Source organism: Barbus barbus (assembly GCF_936440315.1).
Source record: "Barbus barbus genome assembly, chromosome: 49".
NCBI lineage: Eukaryota > Metazoa > Chordata > Actinopteri > Cypriniformes > Cyprinidae > Barbus > Barbus barbus.
Window position 1 is genome coordinate 6,520,249 of NC_136727.1, and position 20,841 is coordinate 6,541,089.

The window sequence follows — 20,841 nt, forward strand, 5'->3', positions numbered from 1 at the left end:
TGTAATGGAATGCAAATAGGCTTTTCTCTTCCCTCCGACACAAATAATGGTTCCCTCTTAAGAAGTGGGACTGTGGACGGGAGCGACGGGCTTTGAAAAATGGCATTGTTATCATGAAAAGTAATTTCTAGGTGAGTAAATTGCTTTCCTTGTTCCACCACTTTTCAATTAGTCAGGGAGAGCTCGTGTGGCGGAGATGCGGGCGGTAATAAAGCAGCCCTTAATTCATGGTATTGTGATATCTGACACAAAAGAGAAACTGAGCCAATTAAAGCTGTGGCGAGGGACACGGCTTATAATACATCCTAAAACCTCTGCAGTCTTTAGAGGCCATATAGTCAGCGCTCTCTTGCTTTTCTGCCTTCCTTGTAATCCCTGATTCATGGTTTTAGTATGTTACGAAAAAAAGATGATCATAATTGACATCTCAGGGATCGACGCAGGTCTTCCACAGTGAGACGATTGTAATGAGTAGAAATAAATTTCATTGGCTTTGATTTTTTTCACCTCATTTTATAGGAAATACACTCAGTCGTGACTGTCCGAAACCAATTAATGAGGTTATTATGAGCCTCAGGGGGAATCTCATGAGAACATGTCCAGGTCACATATAAAGAAAATGAAACATATTTTTAGGATTATTTTTTATCATTTATATTTTATACCATATAATTTTCATGGCAATTAAAGGAATAGCTGATGTAGTCTCAAATCTGTATGCTGTTGTAATTTTACCATGGAACATAAAAAGAGATGCTTTGAAGAATATTTTGCAATTCATAGGGACCACGACTGTCAAGCTCTAAAAAGGTCCCAATATTTTGGATGTTATATACTGAAAATGAGTGTCATCAAACTTGGTGTGACACTTCTATGTACTATATAATAAAAAAAATAAAAAAATAAAAATACAGATATAAAGTTATTTAATATTGATAAAAAAATTTTCTTGTAATAATACATTTTTTGAGACATTCCTAATTATATTACAGTATAATTTTAATATTAAAATGTTCAAATATTTAAATTATAATATTATTGGATTTAATTATATTCTATGATAATTTTCAAATGTTTGTATATAAAATCATTGCATTCATGTATTTTATATATATATATATATATATATATATATATATATATATATATATATATATATATATTAATATTAATGTTAAATTATATTTGTAATATTTTATATAATATAATAAAAAGTTGTTGAAGAATTTGATTAAAAGTAACCTAATGCATTTTAATGAGCTTTATAAAGTTATTTTGTGACATCACCACAAACCAAATCATGTCTAGCACAATTTGATCTTTTCTTCCTACCAGTTCTCTCTTTCCTTCTTTCCCCCCCCCCTCTTCTCACTTTTAGCATATGAATACATATTGCATAAATGTTCAGTGATGGTCTGTCAGGAGGACGCTAACAGTATATCATTGAGGTGCAACTTCCTGCCCCAATCCGCTAATGAGCAGCAAGCCTCGCCAAGATCGTGCTCCGTCAGGTGCGGTGACAAGTAATATTAGTTTTCTTGCCTTTAATTAAATCTAAAGTGGCCCCGCAGTCTACTGCATAATTAGACGCTTGGGTTGCGAGTTATTGGCCCCAAAGTTCACAACAAATACGACTGGTTGGGCAAGTTTAATACCCTCTGCTGTGTGGCTGCTTCCCGTGTGAACAAGTTTTCACAATTAATTTCCTACAGGTGTCAAAAACATTGAGACCCAACGTCCGCTTGTTCTTGACCAAAATAAGTTTCAAATGTGGGAAGTTTTGTGCTTGCACTACAAAAAACTACAGTTGTAACACTACTGAGAGGATCTAAAGCACGCCATTTACAATCTCTTTTCACTTTTCCGTTAATCTGATGAAGATGGATGGGTGCCTTCATCTTCAAAGCATCTCGCTTGTTTTGCTTTTTAGGGGCACATCTTTATCTGCAAGGCTAATGTTTTCTTGAAGTTTGTGGATCCTCCTGAGGTAAAGACAGCAGAGGAGAGATGACTCGATGTGTTGAATATCTGATGCCTTCCTCTTTCCCCGCTGTGGCCATTACTCATCTCCTTGGAGATGATTGCTGAAGCCACAACAGATGCAAAAGAGACTGACACCGAGACACTGTGTGAGTAACATTTCAAAAATGCACATTATGAATGATTACATTCACAAGATGGATCTTGGCGCTCGCTCTTCGTCTGTTTTGTTCCTTCCACTGTGCCTTTTGAGTCTTGTGCGTGTCTGTAAATGTAGAAAAGAAATCATTCTTGCGAGGACAGAAGCAAACTATGAAAAGTAAAGTAAGAAAGGATATTACTAGAGCTTTAAAGTCAGCTTGAAATTGGCCCAATTCACTTTCTCAACACATGTTCTTGTGCTTAGAAACACTATGATTCGGTCAGACATTCAAACAGAAAAACACTAAAAATAAGTTATTGTCCACTGGAAATGTGTCTGAAGCTGATGAAAAATTTAAAAACATTAAAAATGTAAATATTATTTTAAAAAGTATAAAAATATTCTAAGCAAATTCTGGGAAATCTAAAAAATATTACTGTCATTTGAGAGAAGGGCACTATGTTAGCTATATTTTTGTATGTTTATGTATGCTAGTTTCACTCTTTTATAAATAGTATCTTTTTCGCCCTTTAAACTGAGCAGTTAGATCCCCTTCTTGAATTCAATTAAGCTGTAAATCCTTTTTTGTCCCCATCAATCGTTGATCATGCTCCTCATTATGTGCTAATATGAATTGTCACTCACCATAAGGTGGGACAGGAGATACGTATCCCCTCCTTTCCCTGCTGCTCTTAGTTTTAATTTAACTTCCTGTTGCTAAATCACTCTATATTAGCCAGCGAGCCATACAAAAAGAAAAGGACACATAACTGCAGGGATTCATAGCGTCTGAGGTAAACAGAAATGTAAACAGCGGCTCTGGCAGCTTTCTGGTAATCCCCAACAGTCGTCGCAATAGGCCTGGCGACCTGTGAGCCAATGAGAGTGAAGCACGGAATGAGTGAACCAATGACAGCAAAGCAGCTAAACAGCTCAGCCAATAACAAAGCAGCACTCTTTAATCTCTTTTTGCAAAAACATACCTTTACATCAGATGATTCCGCTCTTGCGCTTGAAAGATAAGAGGAGAGGTTATAATTTTTTATCACAATGGCCAGGCCTGAAATGATTTTAAACCCCTGCCTTATCTCACTCTCTCATTCTGTGCATGGAAACTTGACATGGTGATAAGAATCCATAATGAGATGAGCCACAGAAACGTAGCAGCAACAATATATCATGTTTATGGGAGTTTCCCTGCTAAATTGGGTCATACCGTAGCCTTAAATTCTGTTAACGTGCATTAGAGATTTGTAGCGGACTGTGTGAATGAATTATGCAACTATAATTTGTGTTCTTGTTGAAAAAAGAGTCAACAGATTGTTTCAGGCTGTCTGTATTATAATTAAAACAGCTGTTAATGACATGGAGTGTTTCTTAAAATGCTTTTCTGTGCCTCACCAAATGCAATCACAAAAATGTATTTGTTTCGAAACAGTTACAACTCAGCTTATTAGAAAAAAAAGTAGTTAAGAAAATAAACAATTAGTTTTTACATTAAGCAATACTAAATTCATCATCTTTTGCCTTTTTCACATTTTAATTATATGCTATTTACTATTTTTTATGCATTTGAAACTGTCATACAGCCAACTCATAAACATATTTCTAGTGTGTTTTATTTGTTAGCATTTCTGCTACTTGGCTAATAAAGCATGTTCGGTAACTGTGTTTACAGATGTTTGAAAGATGCAGTTCTTGGATTTATAAATCAGTTACTGATTCAGTGAGATTCGTGAACAAATCGTTCAGACCAGTTTTGGAAACTGGCTCAAATGATCAATTGAAAAGAAAAAGTGATTTGTTTATGACTCTGACACTACTACAGAAATGTTGGACTAATAAACAACAGTTGGAAGGCTATATTGGATAGGCAGCTATCGTGGTGCGTTCACACCAGATGCGAATAAAGCGTTAAGCGTGAGTGATTTACATGTTAAGTCATTGCAAAGGCGCGAATAGACATCATGCGGTGCGATTTGCGCGAATGATGCGGCGCAAATTGAGCGTTTGATTCGCGCAAGTTGAAAAATCTGAACTTTGGCGGATATTCGCACCGCGTTAACCAATCAGGAGCTTGCTCTAGTAGTGACGTGATTACGAGCAGAGGTAGAAATAGACCCCAGCGGCCAGAGCCAGCGGCAAATGTCAGAAGGACTAGCCGAGGTCATGCTCCTCTCTTCGGGATACATGAGCACTAGCGCCCAGTGATCGCCTGGAGCTCACGGCTCCGAAATCGGCGAAGCACATTTTCAAATAGGCGGTGTTTTTATAAATAAACTGCAGATTTGAGTTTTAAAGAACTACATTCTCGGTTGAAATACACACGTCCAGTGTTTCCATAGCACATAAAGTGCAACTACCCTCTCAACAAAATCTATGTCAGCCATTTCACAACGAGACTGGAGTCTCCTGGCAGAAGCCCCTCCCATGACTCGAATTTGCGTCTGTTGTGAAGCGAATTTCACGCGCGAATAAAGCGAGTGAACTCAAAATGTTGAAGCGTCCCGAATAGCGCCATTTATTCACGCAAGTCGCGTGTGGTGTGAACGCAGTGTCAGTGTCAGCAAATAGTATATTAGCAACAAACAGCACAGAGACTCAACTACATCCAGCAGTCTTTGCAAATTAAGATGGAATAGGAAGAAGTAGTTTAAAATCAAGACACGCATCAACTATCTTATACAGCTTAAGTTTTACTGTTTGTATGTGCTGCCAAAATCGTTGCAACAAACCACATACAGCCTACTGCTCCTGCATTAGCAAGTTCGCTTGTTTCCTTTGATCATTCATTATGTTGGCTTTCTCATGCTCGGAGGAACACTGATAGCTTGATCAGGGGCTGTGTTTTCTCTCCATTTACAAAAACAAAAATGGCAAAGAGGTTGTGAGAGACTCAGGTGGATCTTTCCCAGCAGCCCTTTGAGATAATGAGCAGAAAATGGCAACGTGCGTGCACACACATACACACATAAATGAACAAATAGCCAAGAACACACTTAAACTACAAGAACAACAGAACTAAATGAGTCGACTGGGACAACCTGTCCGTTTGATTACACACAAATGCAAGCAAAAAAATGTTCCCAGAAAACAAGTCCCAGCTGACACAATGAATTTAATCTCAAAGATCTAGCCACTTTAGCCTTCCAAGCTAATGTTAGTAGCCAAGCCTGGAAGTTTATTGATTAGCAGGATTATTTTTATCATGCATCCTGTCTTAAGGGCTCAGGTGCATTAGCACTCAAATGCCACATACACATATTTGCTATGTGAAAAATCAATATGATATATTACAAAAGGTACAAAATCCCTATCCCTTTCCCCCAACTTTCTTTAACCTCCTGATATTTTATACCAGATTTTATATGTGATGTTGATAGCCAGACATGTGTCATTAGATACAATATTAATAAGATTCTTAATTCTTAAGTCATGTCAGATTGTGTCTCCAATCTTATATTTTTTCACTTGTACTTCTGATTTTGTGAAGTGAAGTGAAGTGACATACTGCCAAGTATGGTGACCCATACTCAGAATTCGTGCTCTGCATTTAACCCATCCAACGTGCACACACACAGCAGTGAACACATACACACCATGGACACACACCCGGAGCAGTGGGCAGCCATTTATGCTGCGGCGCCCGGGGAGCAGTTGGGGGTTCGGTGCCTTGCTCAAGGGCACCTCAGTCGTGGTATTGAGGGTGGAGAGAGCGCTGGACATTCACTCCCCCCACCTACAATCCCTGCCGGCCCGAGACACGAACCCGCAACCTTTGGATTACGAGTCCGACTCTCTAACCATTAGGCCACGACTTCGGCCACGATTTCGCTAGATACGACCTACCTTCCCTTATGAAAATTAATCGTGGTTTTATTGTAACCTTGTTTTTTGGCGTATTGATTACCATTTGTATAATCACTTTTTAATACAAATACTATGGTTAAACTACGATTAGTATACAAAACTATGGTTAATTTGTGGTTACCATGTTTTAACTATAGTATGTTTTTTTTGGGGGGTTTTATTTGTAGTAAAACCATGGTTAATTTTCGTAAGGGTTAAATTTTCAAAACATCCAAAACATATTTCTTTACAATTTGAGACATAACAGGCCTGACAAATCATAATGGTGAAAAATCATAAATCATGGTTTCCTGTATTTATTGTAAAAGAATGAAAAAAATATAATAAATAACTGACAATGTTGAAAAGAAGATATATTATACATTTTCATACCACTTTTTATTCTGTCAGAACATAATACTTCTTAATAGGATAAGTATATTTCTGCAAATCTATCTATCTATCTATCTATCTATCTATCTATCTATCTATCTATCTATCTATCTATCTATCTATCTATCTATCTATCTATCTATCTATCTATAAAGAGGACTTTCATAGCATGGTTAATCATAACAAAATAATGTGATTAAATTAACTGCATAATTTTATTAATTTCATGATTAATTAAATATAATTTTAATTAATTTTATGATTAATTATTATTTTTATTTTAACTGACTGCCCTAATATCAGTTTATACTGAATTATAGTTTAGGTGATGAATTAATTATTTATTTTAATGATCATTTAATGTCATAATTTTTTAAATGGTACATTTTGTCACAAAATCATTCTAGAGATTATCTTGGATTTCTAGCTGGAAATGCCAGCTTTTTAAAAATGAAAGGCAGGCAAAACACATATCTGATTCATGAGAATCAGTGTATGTATGCTATTTGGATATATATATATCACTCTATATGTAATGAAACAATGACAGTGCATCATGACTACGCATATTTTTTGCTTTTAACTGATATGATGATTTGTGAAATCTGCTCTCCAGCTGAGGCTTGTGGGATGCGGTGTGTTTAAACGCGTTGTCCCCTGGAGAGGCTCGCCGGCCTGCGGCTGACCCCACTGAAGTAAAGTAGACTCATTCTGTTCTCCTATAGGGAGATTGGAATGGGTAGTCATGCATTTAAAGTTGCAGAGACAGCTAGGGAAAACGGCACGTTATCTTATTGAGAAAACAGAGCACAACTGAAAAATGCTCCAGAGGAAATGGAAAGAGAGAGAGGAAGAAGAAGAGAAAGAGGGGCTGTGCTGTAATAGTGACCTTGAAGGTGTGATTTGATAAACTGCAGTGTGGAGTACGCTTGCTCAACAACATATGCACACACACTCTGATACCCAAGCACTCAAATAATATATTTATAGGCCTTGACAGGATTTTTTGTATCTCCAAGTCAAATCAGATTAGGATTAGTTGCTTGTTACCTGTATGCACAATACTTTTTTACGAATAGGCTACTGCCAGCGAACTGTGGATGGTCACTTTAAATGTCAACCAAACAGTTTAGTGGGCAGTTCTTGGTCAGAATTAGGTGTAATATGGACCAGAATTTATGCAAAAATAAAAAGAGTATCAAGTCGTCTTCAAGTTTTCTATTTGGAAACAAAAAAATCCAAAAAGACCTTTTGAGACTTATTCACCTCTTACCTCAAGTTGAGTATTCATCACAGAAGACAATCCCCTTTGCACGCAGGGCTGATGTTTGGATTGTTAATTGTTTTATGTAGGTTGAATTTTCCTTGATTTGTCTCCATTGTCTGCGGCAGTACGACTGATTGTTCACCAAGACAGTACTTTAGCGAAAAAGTTTAACTGTAATTAGCGCTTTCCCCCGTAGAGGAATCCGTTCCTCTGTGGTACGATGAAGACGGATCGCTCCGCCTCTGCTCTGAGCGTGGCAGGTTGTTTTCTTCATCAAGTTGAGGAACGAGGGATGGGACCTACTTTAAATTTCAAAAGAACAACAAAGGTATTCATTAAAACTCCAGGCTCATTTATCTACATTGTCTTTCTTTTGTTCATTCCTTTTCGTTACTTTAAAGCAGATTTAACTTAATGTAGCTGTGCTTTGAGTATTATATCTTTGAGTATTATGAGTGTTAACGTTTAAAAAGAAGCCCTTTGGGTTGGTAAAACTATAAAAACGACACACTTATTTCAGCAGCTAACATGCTACCAGGGCCATGCTAACCAGCCTAACATTGACCCCACCTCATAGTTGTTAACGCTCACACAGGAACGAAAACACCTTACTTTGTCCACTACGCACACACTCATTTTCTGTGACATTCAGAAGAGAACTGAGGATGGTCTCGTGCCTGGCAGTAGCAGCCCTAGCATCCGTCTTCTCTTGTTATTCTCTTTGAACAGGCGCCAAAAATATTAAACTTCATAACCTAGTGCCCTAGCGGCTACGCTCCACTGAACAAAGTCCCCTGCAAGTACTTTCTCTCTCTTTTGTGCAATTTGCGAAGGGAACTGCTTATCCTACAGAACCTCATACGGCCTTGACATATCAAAGCCGAAATGGCTTTTCAAGAAGTGGCCGCTCAACCTCTTCTCCTTTAACGATGCTGCGGCTGGACAATATCACCGAGGACGTCTTCATTACGGCAGCCAACCCGGATTCCGGAGTGAAACAACTAGCTAAAGCCGTGCCAGTTTTTCACCTTTTGTTTCACGATTATGTAAAGCCTTTTTCGCACTCACGTCAGTTGGAATCCACCAGGCCGCCAAATAGAACATTTCTAATTTAATGTCTCATCCACTTCACTTTGTTTGAACAGTTTCTATCCTCTTCTCCCTCCCTCTCGTGCTACTCATGAGAGGGACTCACTAAGCCCAGATTACTATGAGCTCTCGAGTGGAGTATGAAATGAACACATATCTATTCTTTTGATACTTTCAATAGAATTGAAATGGATTTGCTCTATCAGAAAGGCATGTGCTTGCTGCAGACTGGCTCGAAACGAAGTCCGTCACTTCTCATTTATGTCATATATGGCTCACTTCATGGGATGGATTCAGACATATTTGGAGAGACTAAATAAATTTCATCCTAACATGAAAGGAACCGTGATTTCCGTGAGGGAAGTTATTGGTTCACTTCAGAATGGAGAACATGAACATCCCAGTAATAAGATAATTCCTTCAGGAACTGTCTGAAGGAAACGGTGTGATTGAGAATTTCTGCTACTATTTCCCAATATGTGAGTTCAGATGAAAATTTTATTGCTCAGATGTTGTTCCTTCAAAACTTAATGAACTCCTCAGCAATGTTTCATGTACACTACCAATCAAAAGCTTGGGCTTGGTAAGATTTTTAATTTTTATTTTGAGAGAAGCCTCTTTTGTTCATCAATATTCTTATGATTTAAAATAATGATTCTATTAAAATATACTGTAAAATGTATTTCTACCTGAATTTTCAGCTCCATTTCTCCAGTCTTCAGTGTCACATGATCCTTCAGAAATCATTCTAATATGCTGATTTGGTGCTAAAGAAACAATTAAGGGTGATTTCACACTTGGTTCGATTGCCTGGTCCGAACCAAAGTTCAATTGCTCCCCCCTCCATTTGCGTTCATTTGTGTGATAAAGCCAGCAGCTGTTTACCCCATTGCTTAGTAAAGACGGCCCAGGAGAAGGCAAAACACATAACATTGCTCTCCTCACTTTTATATTTATGAGTTTGTACCATTAGTTTTATTTCCAAAGCTTCGGCGCATAACAGCACTTACGTCTGTCTTGCGAATGTACTTCAAATGCTCTAAAGAATGCTGAAGGTCGTCAGGAAAGTGAGTGAAATGCACAAACACACATTTTTATCAAATAATACGTCTTTAATAGCAGTTCACTTTCGCGATTTGGTATTGATGCTTTCATATCAGAAATGAACAGTACCGGAGTGCAAAATGCTAGATAGCTAATTTGGTGTATGATCTAGGTGACTATTCTATGTGTTTGCTCATAAAGCCAAGTCAAAAGATTCCATGTCTCTAATGTTATTCTGGCCCCTAGATACAGTTTGCTTCAGATTTTTGAGATCTTTTATGGTCCCTTCTGGTATTCTTGAGACACGTCTTTTGAACCCTAAGTCACCAAAAGTCTCCATTTGTCCTCTAAACAATCAAATTTATTGGAGAAACTATATTAAAGAGATCTGTGATTTTTCTTGTCCCAATTGACTGACAGGTCTTGCTGTATTTATTAGACCCCAGAATGAAGGACGTCAGCTCATAACCAAGTCTCATAACCTCCACAGAGGACAATCCAAAAACAGCTCCCACACTCCAACATTCCTTCACTCCAGTGCCAATTACATGCTGACTACAACCGCGCCTGACCGACAAATGACATCAAATCCATTAACTGGCTTTTCAGGGTTCACACTCTGTTATTTCATTATGTTTTATCAATATATGTTTGTCAGTGGGATTTATCATTGATTCAGCAATGTTTCCATCTAGACTACAAAAGAAAGAAACCGAGTGAATGAAAGCTGCACAGAATTTTTGTGACAGATTAAAGTCTGAAAACTTGAGGACTTTCTTACTTAAAAACTGACCCTGTTTACTTTCTTAATACATGCACTTGGCCTTATTTTGAACAGTTTAGTGTTGCAAATTATTCCAAAGGATTCTTTGGTAATCTTTTATTAAAATGCAGTAATTTAGTCTCTGAAATGGCTTTCCTTTTATGTCTTACAGTAGCAAGTCCTCTACAATTTTTATTTTTAAAAATCCCATTTCCATTGGAAATATGTCAGATTATTGTAAATAAAATATCCTGCTGTGATCTTGTAATCTAAGACCTTGAAAACGCTTATGTGGACGGAGAGCGTTTGAAATGAAAACACCGTTTTCAAATGTATCTGGAATAATGTAGACGTAGCCTAAAAGTTTTGTTGTGGTGTTTAGGTCTAAATCTTTTTATTCTTTTTCAATCCCATTATTTCTTCGTATCCCGATCTTTTCCAGTCATCTTGGGAACTCACTTGAGCAGCTATTTCCAGTCATTCAAATGCAATCTCAAATGTAACTTGTAACATAATAAACATAATATTAATATGTAATGTAATATTAATATGCAATTTAAAAGAAATAGTTTAATTTAGCTCAAAAGGAATCATTTATGAATTTATAGGGAATTTGAACAGAATCACTGTTTAACAGCTGATCACTGAGGCGGCAGCGATTCATTGACCAAGCCATATAACATCAACTCTGCAGTGGATATTAAAATCCAAAATATAGTGAAAACAATATTTAATAGCACAGTAACAAGATCGGCAGATTAAGACATTAACTTGTAAACACAAAACAACCATCAATCACTTATTTAACCCTCGCTTTGAGTTTCTCAATGAGGCTAAAATGTATATTAACTGCACCGATTCAGTTAGAACCTGGAGGTACTTGCTTGCTATGCTAAGGGAATCCCTTGTGTCCTTCTTTGCAGGAAAGGGGTTCCCCGAAGTGGCTGATTGGTTGAGAGTTCAGTCATTGAATTGACGTCTTGGGAAGCCAATGGAGTTGTGGCTGGTAGAAGTTTTGAGGCGGTCACAGACTCGAGTTGAACTCGGAGACGAGGCGTGGCTGCAAAACTCAAAACTCACAATGGAAAATAAAAATAAATTAAAGTAAAAGAATAAAAGGATGTAACGAGACTAGGTGGGTTTTCTTCTCATTGTGCTAGCAGCTGGCACGTGGGCCAGTGCATGCTCAAAGAGCAGCATCAAAACGCGGTGGCAAAAGAGAGCAGAAGAGGAGAAGGGTAAATGGGACTAAGAGAGACAAGAGAGAGTTTGATTGTGTCCTGAGTTTTTAAACTCGGCTTCTGGACACCTCCCCTCTGGTGTCTTGACCAATTAGATAGGCTATTATCTTAGCTAGGGGTGTTCCTTCCATCATAAATCAGCATGTTATTAGTCACATGGTCCGAATTTTACTCACTCTTGCAAAGTATACTTTTGGATGTGATTATAACCAGAATATGATACATTTGACAAATAATTGATTGGAATAAACATTTAAAGCATACATACCAAACACGCATATAAATCCTTCACCTATTCAGTAATGATTAAAAAAAACATACATAATATTTGATTAAAACATGATAATCTAATGTGTGGGTTACAAACATAATATAGGTTATTTCTATACAGAGAAATAACTCATAGGTCTTTTTAAGATGATTTTTAGTGCATATGAACAGATTGTCTCTAGTGTGTAGTTCTATGGAGAATAAGAGGCATGTTCTGTGACGACCGGAGAGAGGTTAAAAGGTCTCCTAAAGAATTCCAGTCTAAGTCTTTGTCTTGTATGGAGGAAGACCTGCCCAAGAGAGTCTGTAGCTCGTGATTTTCTATTACAGGTTTACATGTGACCATCAGTCTTGATTACTTGCCCCAAATTTGACAGTCTCCTTCCTGAATTGGAATTATCAATAAGTGTTATTTTGTCTTTTGTTCTGTGAAAGAGGCTTGCTGGTTAGTTTGCTTGCTTCAGACTAGTTGGCGCTAGGATTTGGACAGATTTATGACGTTGTCCTGTTACAGCTTTGAGGCCCCTCTTTGTGGAATCTCAGCTTCTCATGTTTCGATGTTCTGATCGAATGTTAAATTTGTCTGATTCAGTCTCTGATATCCTACAAACTATATGAACAGGAAAAGATCAAAAACTCCCAAATTGTTGGTCAAGATTACATTCAAATAACATACTTCAAATGAAAAACCAATCAAACTGACCTTGACTTACAGTTTTACTTCTAATGAAAGGCTGTAAGCTTCTTCCCAGACTTCCACATTGACGGAAACAACATGGGAGCTCAGGTTGCCCTTAAAATTCAGTCCTTTCAGTCCACTGTATCTGTCCATCCTCGTTCAGTGAAACAATCACAGTGTGAGAGTTTTAATTTCTAACATCTCTCACTGTCTAAGACTTGCAGAGTGAGCGGAGAGATCTATAATAAAAACTTTATTGCTCGTTACTGAGGAAGGAAGGTAATTACAGGCTTTATAAGGTTATCAATTCCTTGGACCTGATCTTCATCGATCGCTCTGAGGAACATTTTACACATCAGATAATGGGCAGGGCCTCAAGGATGTGTGTTTGCAAGCATGAGTGTGTGTGTGTGTAGACATCTTCTTGCAGAGAAATAAAGAACTCTTGGCTTTAATCGTCTTTGCTTGACACAGCACTTTTCCTAAGCAGGTTTTACAAATCTCGACCGATAATGACTCCAGAGCAAATATAAAAATGTCTGGGACTCTTTAGGTGATTATATCTCAATTAGATCACTGTGATTCGACATCATTCATACAGAAACCTGTGCAACTCAGGGTAAGACTCATTTACTATGAATCTATTCACACCACAATCTTAATAGATGGACTTTTTAAGACATTAGGTGAAGTCACACCAGAGCTTAAGTTTGTGAATTGTCACAAACTGGAAATCCTGATTGGAACCGAACTGTAAACGCATATGCAACTTTATGACCTATAACGGTAGAACAAGTGCAAAGTCCATAGTCATTACTCTGACGCCCACATTCAAATTTTTCCCCTGACCTATCTTTTCAATAACTATAATTTCCAAGATGACAAGGAAATGCTCTTCTTCTGCCACATACAGGGTGGTATTTTTAGGCAGTTAAAAAAACAAACCCTGGAGAGGTTTAGCCTTAATAACCTGGTTTATTTTTGCATTATGAAGGTATATGCACTGTACTCAAAAGACCAGGAGAGAAAAAGCAACTCAACTGTTTTTCTTTCAAACTGCACACCACCTTTCCATTTCAAATGACATTTTGAATATCCCATAAGCAAATAATTTCTGCAACATAAAGCTCTGCATGTGGGGAAACCTGTGGGGTGAGTACATTTTCCATAAATTTACATTTTTGGGTAAACTATTGCTAAGTTTCAAAAAGGACCCCAAAAGTTCAACTCATTATTCACTGACAATACTGCATCAGGGAGATTAACTGGTTAACACAAAATAGAAAAACTTGCTTTCCAATATCATCATTATACATTTTTACAAAGCTTTTACATAATTTTGTAGGTCATGTCATAAAACGTTTGCAAGAAAGAGGTAAAACTGATTTTTTGTCACATCAGAGCGTCGCCAGAGTCCCGTCAGCGATCCTGAAGGTTCTCCTGGAGAACAATGTGATTTGACGGGCTGTCAGCGGAATCAAACGCTCATGATGGATGGCTCCGTTCGGTTTATTGTTTCCAGCTGATGTAATGCTGAGCGGCTCTCCTCTAGCACACTTCTTCAAACCCATTGGGGAGCCAAAAATAAGAAACAGAACTCTTACCTTGTCTCTTTTTTCACCTTATGTTAAATGTAAGAAGTCAGCTTTTATAAAGACAATAGTCCCCGAAGACTTCAGCTGTTAAAGTCATTTTTGCATCATACCTTAGCCATTATACTGTACTGTGCTTTCATCATAAAATTACCATAAATAATTTTATATTCATATTTAAAATTTATTTAAAAATTGTGGTGAAATATGACCCAGATGTAGGCACCTTTTCATTTCTAGCCAATGATTTTAAATGAACGTCCTCATGATATTCTGGAAATTTGACCAGGAGTCATACAAACATGGTCCTAGTTGGAGAATGTTTAAAAAAGTCTGGAAATAGCATAATTTCACAAAGCAGCTAAGAAGTTTCCATGGTGGCCTTTGCTAATGCTTTATCACTAATTCTGGCTATCCCATTTAGAAGAGGATATATGGCCCCCTTGACCCTGGAGTGGGGCTGAGGATGGCGCAAATTCCAAAACATGGGAATACCAATGGCAATGGATCAAATTATGAAACAAAGATGGAATTATCACATTTTTACTCACACCCAACCTGTCATAATTTCTCATTACCATAAACTCCCATGAAAGGAAGAGACTGTTTTGGGGTGAATTACGCCTGGCTCCATAGTGCTAGAGATGGGGAAATTGGATTAAATTCATGCCACTCACAGCTGCCCTCTGGACTTATGAACACACACACGCACACACAACTCTGGCATCATGAAAATAGAAAAGACTCAAATCCATGCTAAGCTGCTTTGGTAAATCACATTAAGACATTATTTAAGGCTAAAAACCTTTACCCTTATCAACAGCCCAAATATCCAGATGTTCTGATGAATAAACTAACTTCTTCTCTAAGTAAAATTAACATTTAAACAATTTTGAAGATGCTAATGAGTGAATTAATCATGCTACTTTATCCAAACAACACCTAGCATAGTATACAAACAAATGCTATACAACAAAGTCATGTTTCAAGGTATTTTAATGTAGTATCCATTATAATTGAGCATAAAGGTGGTTCAAAATCTTTTATTTCTTTATTTACTCACCATCATGTCGTTCCAAACCTGTTTAGGGTCTTTCTGAAAATGTGGTGCCTCAAAATCGCAAATAAATTAGCTATTTCTCTATCCCAAAGCTACCATATAGCTTTAGAAGACACTGAATATAGCACACAAGTCTCAGGAACCACTGTTACAGTGCTTTTATAGTATTTTTGGCCACTTTGGACCTTGGCAAACACTGTGAGCAACCAATGGGGAAAAGCACAAATACCACACAAAAAAACATCTCTTTTTGCGTTCAGCTGAAATAGAATATCACAAGGGTGAGTGAATGACACAATTTCTGTGAACTATTCCTTTAATCTTATAACAAATGACTTGAGGGCAGCAAAATACGTACACTTCTTTTGTTCCCTGCGCAGCTATTGATGTGTGGCATTATGCGTCTCTCAGTCTTATCCTGCTACTTTTACATGATATTTGAGAGATGATGGCCTTGACTCCCGCGAAAAAGGTCGACCTCTCTAAAGAGGGCTGAAACTCACTCTGTCATATCTGTCGGTTTTATTCCCTGTAATGGCTTCCACTGAGATGAGAAATCAATGCGAATTGACGCTTTTGATGGTGATCCACGTCTAAACAGAGCTGGATCAAGCCCTATTGTGTCGCCTTCTCACAGAGAAAAAAAGGCTTAATTCAGGTTTGTTTGCTGTGTGTCCGCTGCAGAAAATTACAAATAAACAAATCGGTCGCTAACACCAGAGAAAAGTTAATATTCGCATTACATTTCTGACATGTTTTTGAGGAATCACACCACCTCAACTGGATCAAACATGAGTTCGCATGATTAGACGTCATTTTTTGCCATTGGGTTTACTGGTGGTCTGATCGGCGAATGTCGTAGCATCTCCAGAGAGCCTCAGCGCAGAGTAAATAGTTCAGAAATAAGACATTTCGTTTGATGTATTTGCCCATCCACTCTTTGTTTGAGCTTCTCCCTGCTAAATTGTATTCCGCATGGGCATATAATAGTTGCGAGCTCGGCTACGGGCTAATTCCCCTAGCGCGTATGCTATATTGGAGTTTTTCTTTGAAAGTTTCCTGCTGTTGTTGACACTTTATTTCAGCTCAGCTCTCCGAGGGGGTGACGCTGTTCACCGCTAATTAGAAACTGTTTTCATCCAGCCCTAATCAGGTCACTGCCATCCGTCGTATAGCGAGATGTACCAGTTTCCACAAATTGCTGTAGACAAAGGGAGAGCTGTGTGTTCAGGATGTTTGGTTTGTTTCTTGGATTCTGTGGCGGTACTGGGATGTGGCTTTTGATTTGCCTAGTCGGCTATTTTTGAAACTCTTTAACCGCAGTCTTTGTTTATTTGCCTTTTGTTTCCTACGTGGACCGTCGTGCAGTTAACATTAGCAACCCATGTCTCCTAAATGTGTATTTTCAGAGCTCTAGCAGAATATTACTGTATCCATATGACATTCAGGTCAGCAAACAAATATTGCAGCCAAGCTGGATTCAAAACGAAGCAGGTCTTAATTTTATTTACTTGGATTCTTCGTAGCGATACCATGAAATGTCCATATTTCTGTAGATTTTTAGAGTCTATAAAATGAGTGCTCTGTGTACAATCACACACAACTACGAAATAAATAAAACACAGCATGGCTTCTATTTTTAGCTTTATTTTAAATTCACTGGCATTAGCGGCATGGTCAGTCAAGAATTTCTACAATAAATATTACAAGAATGTTAATATGGATCTACTTACATCCATTCACATGCATTTTTTTCAAGGATTAATTTACATGTCTTTCTACCATTTTCCGCATCACTCATTTCATTCATAACTAACGCAAAACATACTGTGGCTTAAAATAAAGCTTAACTAGATGAACAAACAAACCACAAAAATAATAAAGAAAGTTGTTCTTTGCTTCATATGATAAGAAACACAAAAAACACCACTTTTTGGTAAGGTTGGTAAGATTTTTAAAGAAGTTTCTTATGTCTTATGCTCACCAAGGCTGTATTTATTTAATTAAAAATACACTAAGAGCAGTAATTTTGTGAAATATAATTAACATTTAAAATGACTCTTTTGTATATGAATATATTTTAAAATGTAATTTATTCCGGTGATGCAAAGCTGAAATTTCATCAACCATTACTCCATTTTTGGAACTTTATATACGCATGAACATTGTTTAATGTCTAATTTTGTGTTCCACAGAAAAAAGAGGGGTTTAAATGACATGAGCGGAATATGGACAGTTACCAAAGGCTCTTTCACCCTTCTTTCACCTGTGAATATTTTTTTTGAATCACTACAGATGTTTCAAAACAACTGGAATACATGATGAGTACAACTTTCAGAGTAGTCTTTGACAACCGCCTGGATAATGAGTCACGTGGAGGTGTTTGATTCATGCTGCTAATTCTGGGTGTCTTAATCTTTGCAAAGGAGATTCTACAAAGAGATACAGGTACATGTCAACCAGTCACTAAAGTTGGCATAAATTAATTTATAAAAATGAACTTAATAGTATGTTAAGATAAAGATTATCCATAGAGACATTCATTTGTTAATTCACAAGATTAAAAGTTTACAGTATAAAAAAAATCACATTTAATATAACTTAAGTACTCTGTAACACTCTGTAAGTGAAATAATTAACACACAAGTGCTTCTCCACATGGAAATCTATTTTAGTTTTGGAGTGGTTGAGTGTGAAGCCGTCAGAAAAAGGACATCTGTTGGAAAAGGCATATGTGATTGGAGAGTGAAAAGGAAGAGGAACCATGACAGATCCTTCTGTCACTCGCAGTGATACATTTCACACAGGAAATGTCCCAAAAGGCTTCCCACCAGAAGATACTAAGGCTCCTCTGCAAAACAGATTTTCGACACTATTATGAGAAATATGACTGTCGTCGTTGACAAAGTTATTAATAAGTTTTCTAGCAGGCAGCATCAATTTTCAGTCCAAGCCCTAGTGGGAAAATGTTAGAAGCTGAGTGGTCTCTTACCTTCTTCTGGATCTTCCAGATCTTCGGTGACCTCCTGCACCTCAGGGTCACTCTTAAATGCTAAGTTCTCCTCGTGGGTGTAATATGTGCCTTTCTGATGGGCCATAAAGCGGAGAACCACTATCATAATTAGCAGTATTATCACAACAACTGCTATTACAGAAACTCCTGGATGAGGAAACAACCACAAGAAGACCAGAAATTAATGAAATAAAGGTGATAGTAGGTATGTAGTTCACACAAAACAGCATTTACTTTAGAGAGGGTGGGACTTGAAGATCAATTGGTTTTATCCATCAGAAATGGATTGGATGGTGGGCATGGCTGTGAGTAAAATGGGAGGCTGAATTTACTATAAAACTAATTTATGGAATTATTAGCCTTCATCGTGATGCTTATATAATCAGTGTGGCCTTGTATGATTTAAAGAGTTGTAGATGAACATATCATATTTTGAATATGAGTACATTCTTAGCCAACAGAACAGCATTAACTGATTCAGTACTGGAAGCCATAACTGACACAAAACCAAAAACATTTAATAGGTTTTTTTCTTCCCATTGGACTGATTCAATGGTTTTCCTCGCCCTCCCTCTAAAAACCTTTCTCTTTTTGTGAAAGTCTCACATGCTGCACTTGAAAACACTCCGTGTTGTATTTTTAATGGAGGGAGCACATATCTTGGAGAGGAAGCTCCATGAAGAGGATCATTTGGGTGATGAAGACATTTTATGGAGTGGAGAGCAGATGTTTGCACTCGGGATTTAGAAGATAGATGCCACAATTTCTTATTGCAGGGCTTCCCGTATGACAAAAAAACACAAACGTGAGCTCTCTAAAAGGATAGTTTACCTAAAACTCATTTATTCAGCCTCTTGTTCTTCAAAAGCCATATGACTTACTTTTTTTTGTGTGAAATAATCTTTTAAGTACACTAAAAACTAGTGTAGAAAAGTGTAGAATGTTCACTCAGAAACTGCTAGTAAATTTCATGAATAATTACAAAGAAATTGCCAGTAACACATTAAATGTAAAATTTAAGTCGAAAGAACTAACCCTTTAAGCGCCAGGGTTTTTTTGGAAAAAAATGCTGGATTTTGACATCAAGATTTCAAAAACTTGTGGCTAGATCTACTGTAAATTAGAAAAATGTTGGGCATGACCGAAAGTTTATGTGGGGTGTAAATATACTCATCTAATTAGCATATTATGACATCATCAGGGGGCGGCCCTCTTAAATTTCATAATATTCAGGAAATAGTAGATATTGAATTGATGTTTGAACTTATTCGCATGCTTTTTTTTTTAATCCTCATTCCAAATGATCAGAAAAGAGGAATCCAACAATACAACAGGAGAAAGTACTAAATTATTACTGTATTACTATACTATATAGTAGTAAAATGTATGTGAACAGTAGCCTACTTTTTGATCAGTTCATCAGTAATATTCAGGAAATAATAGATGTTGAATGGATGTTTGAACTTATTTGCATGTTGTTGTTTTTTTGTGTCTTTTTACCCTCATTCCAAATGATCAGGAAAAGAGGAAATCAACAGTAAAACAGGAGAAAGTAGTAAATTATTACTATATTACTGTGCCATGGTAAAATACATGTGCCTATTTTTTGATCAGTTGACCAGCTATCTGCCCAATCAGGTATCTAGGTGACACACGATGAATTTTTATCTTGAGAGTATGGTACCTCTCATTTCATGGCACAGCACACAGACCTACCCCACACTGACTACACCTGTACTGTCTGTCGGCGGCAATTTTGCGACTTTGGCGCTTAGAGTGTTAAACGGTATTTTCTTGTAAAACTTACTCCAATTATATTATTATATACTGTATGTTTTATAGTCTACCTCTTTAATTTAAACATGGCAAGTCGGGGTCACCAAAAGCACCAAAAACACCTGACAACAAGATATTATACATCGGTATTGACAAAAGACATTTTTTGCTCAAAATATTTTGCTAATGTGACCATACCTTTAATCTACAACAATGATGCCCTTGTTTTTGTTTTTATTTTCCTCCAAAGCAATTTTAAAAGAAACATCTGAGACAATTTTAAGGAATGAACCACCAGTGAGATCTCAATTAAGCTTCCTGAGCAATGAAGGAGCAACATTTGAGCAATTAAAGCCCTGGTGATGTGTTGTTACGTGTGATGAAGTCTCTGTGTGTCTAAGTGCTTTTACACTGCTCATTAATGCTTAATTACCTGCTACATCTAGGTGTTAGCCCATCATTACTGCTCCATTAATCAGAGCTTAAAATGCACTGCCCACTCTGAGCCATTAAACAACAAGCGTCAATAAGAGAGAGAAGGGGGCGGCTAGGAGAGGACATCATGGTAATGAAGCACCTTGAATTGAAGAGGAGAGAGAATGGCTCTGTTCCAAAATCTAGAGATAACAACGCAGGAAGAATTTCTAGGCATCACAGACACTCGTGACGCGAAGGCTGTTCCA

At 37.3% G+C, this 20,841-nt stretch overlaps 1 protein-coding gene across 5 annotated transcripts in view; it reads right to left on the bottom strand.

Moving 5' to 3' along the window:
* Positions 1 to 15,288: 15,288 nt before the first annotated feature.
* Positions 15,289 to 20,841, bottom strand: part of LOC306867603 (uncharacterized protein) — a 34,373-nt gene continuing 28,820 nt past the window's right edge. For 2 of the 5 annotated variants that reach the window (XM_079413363.1, XM_079413361.1), the window contains 2 exons: positions 18,362 to 18,529; positions 16,998 to 18,085 (listed from right to left, as the gene is read on the bottom strand). In XM_079413363.1, the coding sequence (XP_079269489.1) occupies positions 18,036 to 18,085; positions 18,362 to 18,529 (218 nt within the window). In that variant the 3' untranslated portion in view covers positions 16,998 to 18,035. Of the gene's footprint in view, positions 18,221 to 18,361; positions 18,530 to 20,841 lie in introns of all 5 variants that reach the window. The other 3 variants (XR_013784034.1, XM_079413364.1, XM_079413362.1) reach the window with 3 other exon arrangements.